The sequence below is a fragment of the Sorghum bicolor genome, chromosome 3, assembly GCF_000003195.3.
Source record: "Sorghum bicolor cultivar BTx623 chromosome 3, Sorghum_bicolor_NCBIv3, whole genome shotgun sequence".
Lineage (NCBI taxonomy): Eukaryota > Viridiplantae > Streptophyta > Magnoliopsida > Poales > Poaceae > Sorghum > Sorghum bicolor.
Window position 1 is genome coordinate 53,108,179 of NC_012872.2, and position 10,901 is coordinate 53,119,079.

Genomic DNA, 10,901 nt, shown 5'->3' on the forward strand with positions numbered 1-10,901 from the left:
GACTTGCCCTGACTAGGGTTGGGCACGGGCTGACCATGGACGGGCTAGGCCCATGCGGAACCCAGGTGCAAAATAACAATAAAATTAATTTATTTAATGGGCTGCTTTGAGATGTATGCAATTTTTAGAATGAGAAGTATTGGAGCAGTTCTCTTTCTTTTTTTGGTCCTGTCTCTCTCTTGTTTGGGTCTTAGGCTGAACTCAGCCTCATTTATTACTCCCTCCGTCCCAAATTATAAGTCATTCCAAGAATTTTAAAGAATCAAAGTTTTTTAAATTTGACCAAATTTATATAGCAAAATAATAACATTTTTGGTATCAACTAAGTATCATTATATTCTTTGTTAGTTATATTTTCATAGTGTACCTATTTTATGATATAAATCTTTATATTTCTCTCTATATTTTTTGTCAAACTTGAAAATGCTTTGACTCTCCAAGATTCTTGGAATGACTTGTAATTTGGAACGGAGGGAGTAGTATATATATAAATCTTGGCAAAACTCCTGCTAACTTTACTTTTAAAAAAACTTTGTCAGGTTACACCGTGTATATAATTTTTTTATACTAGATATATGCTAGTAGAATAGAAAAAGAAGAGGTTGGAAGAAACATTTCAATTTTAATGTTATTATTAGAGCATCTCCAAGAGTTTTTCTAAAACTCACTCTAAATCATCAATTGAAGACTCATTTGCATAAAACTCATTTTCTATATTTTTCCACACTACAATAGTTTTTCTCTATCTTTCACACACTTTAGAGAACCATTCTCGCTCTTTATTTTGACTAGGAAGAAATTCGGAATAAAGGATGACTATATTTTTAGATAACTAATTAAAGAAGTTGTTGAAGAGTATTTTTTTTTTCTATCAAAATCTCTATTCCTAGGAAGGATAAAGTCTTTTGAGGTTTCTCTCAGGTATAGATATAGAATACATAGATAAATAAATATAATGTGACTAGAACACGATGATATATAGAACCTGGCTCTGACAGCTTTACCCAAGAAAAGAACCAGATTAGCAACAACCTGAGATTCTAGTACTAGACTGCACATTGTACACAACCGCAGCTGAGCACATAGACACATACTGTACCAGACGAAACATTGATGCTACTGCGGTCATGGTCTGTTGGTCAGTTGATTACCATCATGTTGCCACCACAGCCACTCAGGCCTTGTTTAGTTCACCCCAAAAACCAAAATTTTTTCAAGATTTCCCGTCACATCGAATCTTACGTCACATGCATGGAGTATTAAATATAGACGAATATAAAAACTAATTACACAGTTTAACTGTAAATCACGAGATAAATCTTTTAAACCTAGTTACTCTATGATTAGATAATATTTGTCAAATAAAAACGAAAGTGCTACAGTTCCGAAAACTTTTCAGTTTTCGAAACTAAACGAGGCCTCAGCCAGGCTGCCATCATGTTGCATCAATCGAAGTCGAAAGAACCGTAAATGCCAGAAGTAATGGCAGCCATAAGCAAGCATGATTATGATCTGGCAGATCTGTACCACCACCTGAAAGCGAGCTCTGTCACAACATCAATGGCACATGCAAGGGCCTCAAACTGAGCGTGAGCAGATGGGCTATTGCCATCAAGCATGCATTATGGAACGATGATGTCGACACCGATGATCTTTCATCCATTGATCCTTTTTGCTTTTCTCCACATGACAATTAATTACAAAGCAACCGACAGTTTAAATAACAGATCAAAGAGTAGCAAAACAGACTTATCAGACTTACCTACTGATGGTTTCCAGGAAGGAACAAATCCCAAGCATCTGCTGCCTGAGCATTGTTTCAAAGACCGGTCAAAACCCTGTTTAGTCCCACCTTTCAAGTCAAGGTATCTAGAGCTGTAGAGATAGGACAGCTAAATCTAAGCGATAACAAGAAAAAAAAATCACAACCGCAGATAATATGCAAAATTCGAATCATTGTTGCTGCTTCATCCACAATATTAGGAGCTTAGATGCTATGGAGGTGCTGGATGGTTAAGTTCATACACCAGTTGTGGTTACCAACTTCAGTCTTGAAATATGTTATGGTCGACAAACAAGCACCATGACTCATTGCCGCTTGCTGTCAAGCCTTGGCGACTGGCGATACGGGGAAGCATGAGGGCCATACGAGAGGCTCCTCATGGGCTGCTGCCCGTTCCGCGCAAAGGTACTCTGCGCTTTCATGCTTTGACTGCCATGTGGGTTGGCAAGGGTTGTGCGCCGCTCATGTTGCATGGACTGGAAGAAGTAGGAAGAGCTGGCCATGTCCTTGAGGTTCTGGAGAGGCTTCAGAACCTCCACCACTTGGCTCATCAGAGGCCTAGCCTTGGGGTCACGGCTGAGGCAGGCATGGGCCAGCTGAGCCGTCTTCTGAGCACCTTTTATGGAGAAGTTCCCATCCAAACGAGGATCTACAAGCTTATAGAATCTGCGCCTTTCTCCCAGATAAGGGCGTGCCCATTCAACCAGGTTGTGTTCTCCATTTGGCCTGTTCTTGTCCATTGACCTTCTACCAGTCATCATCTCTAGTAGTACCACACCAAAGCTATATACATCACTCTTTGATGTCAGGTGACCTGGATGAGAAAGGAACTTATAAGCAGTAGGAAACACAGAAATTTAACAGGCTCCTAAAACAATACCATCCTGTCTCAAATTATAGGTCATTTTAGCTTTTCTAGGTACATAAATTTTGCTATGCACCTAGATATACGATGTGTCTAGATACATAATAAAAGTTGTGTATCTAAAAATGCCAAAACAAGCTAGAAATTGGAGCGGAGGGAGTAGTATCTAGCCTACCTAGCACCTAAACAAGAAAAAGAAGCTCCAGTTTACTCCAAATCATATGTGCATGTGTGTCACACACAAAGTTTCTGCGTGTCACATACACAAGTTCAGTGTACTAGAATGCAAGTAAGCTTACAGCACATGCATAAACAGACACACAATCTCAACCTACAACACAAGTTTTGTGTGTGCCGAGCAGAACTTTCGTTTACCCCAAATCATATGTGCACGTGTGTCACACACAAAGTTTCTCTGTGTCACATACACAAGTTCAGTGTACTAGAATGCAAGCAGGCTTACAACACATACATACACAGACAAAAAAACCTCAACCTACAACAAACACGTTGCATGTGTGCCATACACAACTTCTGTCTGCCATGTGTGCGCACACACATGAGTGTTTAGGTTTACTGAAGTTGTGTGTGCACACATGTCCATGCCTGTGTTGTGTGCTACACACACACAACTCCAGACCTTAGAATGCATTGAAAGTTTACAGCATTTTAGCACATTATTTTGACAGCTGGCTGACATGTTTACAGAACACGTAATAAACAACCGCAAGAAATATCCACTACAAATATGAACATAGATTAAGCAATATCATAATTTATCAACACACCTGTCATTACATATTCAGGCGCAGCATATCCATATGTTCCCATGACCCTAGTTGACACATGCGTTTTATCACCCTCAGGTCCATCTTTAGCAAGTCCAAAATCAGAGAGTTTTGCATTATAGTCCTGAAAGAATATGTTAGCAAATACAATTGTATGAACGGACAGAGTTAACATTTCAATATAGTTGCTTACCGCATCTAAAAGAATATTGGATGTTTTGAAGTCCCGATATATTACTGGTCTTTCAGCTTCTTCATGAAGAAAAGCAAGGCCTTTGGCAGCACCAAGAGCAATTTTCATTCTAATGGCCCATGGGAGAGGCAATGACTCTATTTGATACAGAATTATACAAAAAACTGTTATTAGATGGGTATGTGAAGGTTCAAGATGAAATTATGACAAAACAAAACAACTTAACACTGGTCAAATTTGGCACATAAAATCCTCTCAGCAATAGCAGCAAACAAAATTCTCAGTAACAGAACTATTAGAAAGTCGAAACCCAATAAATAGCAGTCAAATCATTTTGTTTAATAAAAATTATAACACTCTAACAAGAGAAAATGCAAAACGGAAACATGTAAAACCGCCTACAGTAAAGGATGCTTAAAACAAACAGCTAGGCGACAATCAACAGAACACCTTAATCATTTCCTTATGAATTCCTATACATCAAATTATCAGATCAAGATATTAGTAAATGTACTCGGTTGACCAAAAAATTATTCCCTCACACAGTGGGAAACTTTATGACAAACGATCCCCTGGTCAGTTAAGGTGTCCATATCACTTGTGTTAACCAAAACTAAGTGCCCGTGCACATGTGATGACCAAAATAGAAGTGACTGTACCACATGTGTTAGAATATCACATTGTATTTATCATCACAAGAACAGAAACACTAACATGGATTAACCAATAGAAAGGGGAAAAAAGGATAACAATAGCATATATGTTACATAAAACTAATAAAGGTAAGATTAAGAGATACTTGCTTCTAAAAAGATGATTCTCCAAACTTCCACGGGGCATAAATTCATACACAAGCAACCTTTGGTCATCTTCAATGCAGTAGCCAACCAATTTCACTAGATGTGGATGCTGAAGGTTTCCAAGAAAATCAACTTCTGCCTGCAGACAAACAATGGTACTTTGCTTAGTGACGCATTAGCAGAGAGCTGAATAATACTCTCTTCAACAAAGTATACCAAGGAAAGACAAAACGTACCACCCACTCTTTATGCCCCTGCAACCCATCATGGTTAAGTGTCTTGACAGCAACAGTTAATCCAGTGCCTGGCTTAACAGGAGCAGTTCCATTCTCCTCAATCCATCCTTTAAAGACACAGCCAAAACCTCCCTCACCAAGAAGACTCTCAGGTCGGAAGTTTCTTGTGGCACACTTCAGTTCATTAAAAGTAAATCTACGCAGTTGGAAAGCTAGTTTTAGCTCCTCTCCAACTATGGAAGAAGGTGAGATACTTCCGGTGTTACTGGTTGTTGTGGAACCAGAGGCTGGTGGGACTGATTGGTCCTGGCAACCATCATCAGGCACTGGTTTGGTTTCTACACATGTAGAGGTGATAAACACTTGAGGATTATTCAAACATGAAAACACTGAGTAAGAGCACAGTTGCTATGAAAAATTTTTAGGATTTAGTCTTTCAAACCAAATCTCAAAATCCTGAGGATATGAATCCAATCCAAATCCTCAGATCCAGACAAATCCTAAGTCCCTAAATAGTAAATAGTACTAATAAAATAAATATCCATGTTTTCCATTAACAGATAGTGAATCTGGAACGAGTCAACCCCATGCATAATTCACGAGACAGATTCTACATCCCAGTGTTGTAAGTTTTAAGACTTAAGTTTACTGTCCTCCTGTAGTCCAGTTGAAGTTGATATTCCATATGCGTAACTATCAACGCTGAGTATAGTTTAATGACGCATCTGATAATTTTAGTGTGTATCACATAAATGCTCTATGAGGTGTGGCTTAGTACTAAGTACTACTAACTACAAAGCATATTGTCTAGCGAACCAATCAGAGCACTTTCTATTTTGGTTTCCCAACCACAACTAAGGTATCCCACTCGACATTCACTTGACACTCCATTCAAAGAAACTCATTTGCCCACATTCCAAGTGTGTTCAACCAATTTTTTGTGTGGAATAGAAATCCTTGTATCCTGCCAAAAAAAAGGGGGGTCCTAACTATTTTGTTATATTCACAGCCAAACATGTGCCTGCAAATCAACCAATTCAACAATTCTACACATTTACAAATAAACGAACCAGAAAAAGACAAATGTTAAATTTAAACCCAATTTGAGCATCTCTCCGGCTAGCGCCAACATCCACCCATCTTGCAGCAACCAAACCAGTACCCGCATTTCAGCCAAGCTGTTCGTACTTCAACCATTTAAAATCCCCCAGCACTGAAGCAACCTCACATATTTACCCATGCCCGTCAATGGCAGCATTCCAGCTCATAGACAAGAGCACAGAGCAGGCAGCAGACATCACGTCAGCTTATCTACCACTGCGGGAAAGTAAAACGGAATGAACCATACATGTCATCCGGGGCATACCAATCCCACCCGACACCACCCACTCTGTCCAGCTCTCAATGTCGCACGGTTAAGTTGTACCACCCACCCGAGACATTAGTGCACACCAACGCACATCCAATTCCAATCATGCAATCCGCCCGCCCATAGTCCGATCAACATCAACTCAACCAAAAAGAAATACTAGGCAAAGCAATCCATGCTTCCACCACCTCTCTGACCTCTGCAGCGCGCGTACGGGTTTCCCCTGGCAGCCGTGCCCGTGTGTACACAGACAGGCGAGCGAGCGAGCGAGCGAGCATGTGAAATCCCACGATGGCGCAAGCGAGAGAAGCACGAAGAGAGAGACCAGTGAAACAAACAAGCGAGTACTACCAGGATACTAGCAAATACGACAGCAGTTCTTACCCCCGCCGCCGCCGCCGCCGCGACGCGCGCTGGTGGAGGAGTCGACCTTGGCGCGCGACGACATGCAGCCGCGGAGGCGCAGGCGCGGGAAGCGGATCCAGCACCCGGTCACTGGCGCCGCGTCCTCCGGCACCTTCACCACCGCCACCGCCGCCGCCGCCGCCTTCCCCGTCCCTTTCCGCTTCCCGTCCTTCTCCCCGCGGCGCCGCTTCCCCTCCTGCTGCTGCTTCCCCATCGCCGCACTCCCCCCTCTTCCCGAACCAAATGAACGCCTGAAACACCCCCGCTGAGAGACACTCTCGTCAGCGTTGCGGAATGGGAAGCCGCCGCGCGCGGCCTCCGGCGAGCGCGTGGGCGGGCATCATGGCGAGGCGGAGGGGCGCGTCCCGACGAGCCGAGCGGAGCAGCGAGAGTGTGAATGGGGGGCAGAGCGGGCAGGGTAAAGCGCGAGGATTCGGGCAGGCTGGGCAGGGGCGTGGGAATTTGGCGAAGACCGTGGCCGGGGAACGGGACGGGACGGGACTGACTGGCTGACTGTGGCGAGGACGGGGCAGGGTCTTTTGACGCCCGTCCGCAGGGACAGAGGCCGGTCTTTTGCAAAAACAGCCCCCTCTGTCGGAAACTCGGTCCTCATATTTTCCCTGCACTGCAAAATGTTCAATGTTCTTGATTGCAAAATGACAGATGTACCATCTTCAGTATTCACCGATTTTTTTTTCTATATATACTCATTTAAGTCAAGATTGAACATAGTGTATACAATATAAAAGTATTTTCAAACCATAATATGGGGTTATTTAATTCCAAAAAAATGCAAAATGTAAAATGCCAACTATTTTGGAATGATGGAATGCAAAATGCCAAAATTTTCAGGGTTATGTTTAGTTCAATCTAAAGTGCAGAATTTATTATCATCCTCTAAGGCTTTTTGGGTTTTTTTGGCTTCTTGAGGCCAAAATCCAAAATAGAGAATAACCACCTTTTGCTAAAAAATTTTGTATGATGTTTAGTTCCATTATATAAAATGATGAACCAAAACTTAATTCTTTTTTGAATAGAAGGATAACTAAAACACCCCCTATGTTGACATGCTCCTAGTCAAGTACAACATATTGCATTTGCTTATCAGGACTTGTACTCTATTTAAAAAAATAAAATCAATAAAAGCACAGTAGAGGGTTTTTTGTACTCCTCATGTTTACCTTCAAAAAAAAACATATTGCATTTGCAAACCTCCAAAGGTTGGTTAGATTAAAATAGTTGGAGTTATACTTTATTGGGACACCTCCCTATTTTATTTCATAATTACTCATGCCTATGATGCCTAAGATAAGCTTGGCAACCCACATGGAGTTAGAGCAACCACAGTGTATTTAGACTAGTTAGTCCATAAGAGTAGCTTTTGCGTCAGTGAACTTTAGTTATTGTTGTTGCCACAATATGGTAGTCCATATGAGTAGTCTAAATGGATAAACAATTGATCCACTAACACATAAAAAAAATCATTCAAAAGCACAACCAGCCAATCATCAATCCCTCTTCTCTCCACTGATATATTTTTTATTTCTTATGGGTAGTCCATAGTCTTATGGGTAGCTTTTGTTATGGACTACTATATGGACTAGTTCCACAATATTCAGCTAGCTTATATAGAATATTTTAAGTCTTATGGACTGCTTTTTTCACACATTATGGTTGCTCATGGTGCAATATTGGAGAGAACTATCTACATATTTAATAACTTGCATTATAAATATACTTTTTGTCAACGTATCACAAAACTATTATGTTTAATGTGAACATACTTTATATTGCACAGCTACATATTTGATGTGCAACTTATCATGAAACTACAGATTTAGTTCGACAAAATAAAATTTATAGTCTACGCCTAAATGACATCTTTCAAGTTTGTACTTTGAGATAGAATTTGTTACATGTATAGTTTTTCAGAAATAAAGCACGTCGATTCTACGTGGGACCTGACAGTAGTGGTAACATAAGAATGCGTTGTTAAAATTGGGTGACAACTGACAAGAGGTGGCATTTGAAGTTTTGAACACTGGTGCTTGCTAAGGAAAACCTACAACTCTTGGAAGTTTGATTGAAAATGAAAAGTACCAAAGGTTGTTTTATGCTACGACCTCAAAACCACCGTCCATTTCAAATCCAACGGAGCAGTGAGTCCATGCAAGAACCCCGCGTGAGGCCATCGGACAACCCGCCTGTTCATGCCGCGCCGTTGTGCCCAGCCTCCCAGCGACAACGCCGCAATAGGTGGGGCCCGGAAGCAGGCCCGGCGAGCCAGTCACGGCGCTCGCGGGCATCCCCCATGGGGCCCCAGCGGCCGAGGATGATGCAGACTCTATCTAAAGTTATTTATTACCTTAAACAATGTGGACTTAGAGTCTAAATAAGACTTGGAGTCTTATTTTTTCTATCTCTTTCTTTAATAAATATGCTACCACATCAGCAAAATACCATAAATAATATGTAATTAATTGTCTTAGACTCTGTGATAAAGTCTTGTATTGTGAGTGCCCTTACACTAAAAAATTTTCATCCATTTCGTCGAATCTTTGGACACATACATAAAACATTAAATATACATAAAAAAAATAAACTAATTACACAGTTTAGTTGAGAATCGCGAGACGAATCTTTTAAGCCTAGTTACTCAATGATTAGCCTTAAGTGCTACAGTAACCCACATATGCTAATGATAGATTAATTATGCTTAATAAATTTGTCTTGCAGTTTCCTGACGAGCTATGTAATTTGCTTTTTTATTAGTTTCTAAAAACCCTCCCGACATCCTTCCGACACATCCGATGTGACACCCAAAAAATTTTCATCCCCAATCTAAACAGGCCGTTAGTTCCCAAATTTTTTTAAGATTTCTGTTGCATCAAATAATTTGACACATATATAGAGTATTAATTAAATAAAAAACAATTAATTATATAGTTTGGCTGTAATTTGCGAGACGAATTTTTTGAGTCTAATTAGTTAATGATTAAATAATAATTATCAAATATAAACAAAATACTACAGTAGGCAAACCCTAAACAAGGCCTAAAAAGCAGAGGTACTTGGACTTTGAAGCAGCCAGTCAAAGCAGAAGGCTTTGATTGGGGTGCTCTGTTTTGGATAGGAATAGGATGATAGGATCCATGTTTGAGTTAGGCAAGGTAGGTAGTTGCTATACCTAATTTTGTGACTTCAGAGTTCATGCTTGTGGCCAATGAATCTGCATGAAACCACGGAAAAGAAGTAGAAAACTTTGGTCATGAATTCATGATGGGAGAATATGTCTGCGATGAAAGAATATCAATATGTATGTACAGTATGTTCTATCATTTTTAAACCAAAATGGAGAGACATTTGTCTTCATCAGACGTAAGGTAGAGAGTTCTAGTATATAGTTTCATCGTTCCAAGTTTGGTGTCCCAAGATCTATAGCAAGTAATGACAATACATTTTAAGGTTTCCTTGATACGTACGGATTCTAAATTATCTAATTAAAGGTTATATGACCAACAACTCTTCATTTAAAATGCTACACACTAGAAAAGTGATCATGTTCTACTCAGTGAATAGGTGGTTGCACTTTTCTTCCCAGTTGAAGTATTGTATCGTGAATAAAGGGGATATGGCATTTTGCAGCAAAGGATTTGACATTACCAATCATTTCCTTCAAAAAAAAAAAAAACTAGGCGCTAGGTGACGTGTAGAATGTAGATGCCTCCTAACATTTCTGTTTTTTTATTCAAAAACTGATAGTTACAACAAGATTTTCTGATGCCACCACGAATAAAATGTCGATTTCTTTTTATTAAAGAACGAGGGGCCTTGTTTAGTTCCGAAAAGTGAAAAGTTCTCGGTACTGTAGCACTTTCGTTTGTTTGTGACAAATATTATCTAATCATGGACTAACTAGATCAAAAGATTCGTCTCGTGATTTACAGCTAAACTGTGTAATTAGTTTTTATTTTTGTCTATATTTAATGTTTTTTGCATATGCCACAAGATTCCCCGTCACATCGAATCTTGTGGTACATGCATGAAACATTAAATATAGACGAAAACAAAAACTAATTACACAGTTACGTTGTAAATCACGAGACGAAACTTTTGATCCTAGTTAGTCCATGATTGGATAATATTTGTCACAAACAAATAAAAATGCTACAGTACCGAAATCTTTTCATTTTCCGAAACTAAACAAGGCCTAACAAAACGATGGATGGAACTATAACCGTATAAAGAATGACGCAGAAAGCGTCAGAACTCTGCTGCGTCTGAACACGGTCAAGAATGTCCAGGTGAGCGGCTAACTTCCCAAAAAAATGTGGGAGTTCAAGCTTTGGCCTGTGACTTGTCATAAACAATTGCTGGTTGCAGAATGGTCAGCGAATAGTTTTCCTTGGTCTCCGGTTAGTTTTATTATTATCTGTTATTTTGGTAGATTGTCAATGATGAC

At 40.0% G+C, this 10,901-nt stretch overlaps 1 protein-coding gene across 1 annotated transcript; it reads right to left on the reverse strand.

The window, feature by feature from the left end:
* LOC8082457 (probable serine/threonine-protein kinase PIX7) lies at nucleotides 1,637-6,952 on the reverse strand. The gene is made up of 6 exons (XM_002458022.2): nucleotides 6,419-6,952; nucleotides 4,666-5,003; nucleotides 4,433-4,568; nucleotides 3,630-3,766; nucleotides 3,437-3,560; nucleotides 1,637-2,597 (listed from the first exon to the last, which is right to left on the reverse strand). The coding sequence occupies exons 1-6, from the start codon at nucleotides 6,651-6,653 to the stop codon at nucleotides 2,089-2,091; spliced, it is 1,479 nt and encodes a 492-aa protein (XP_002458067.1). The 5' UTR covers nucleotides 6,654-6,952; the 3' UTR covers nucleotides 1,637-2,088.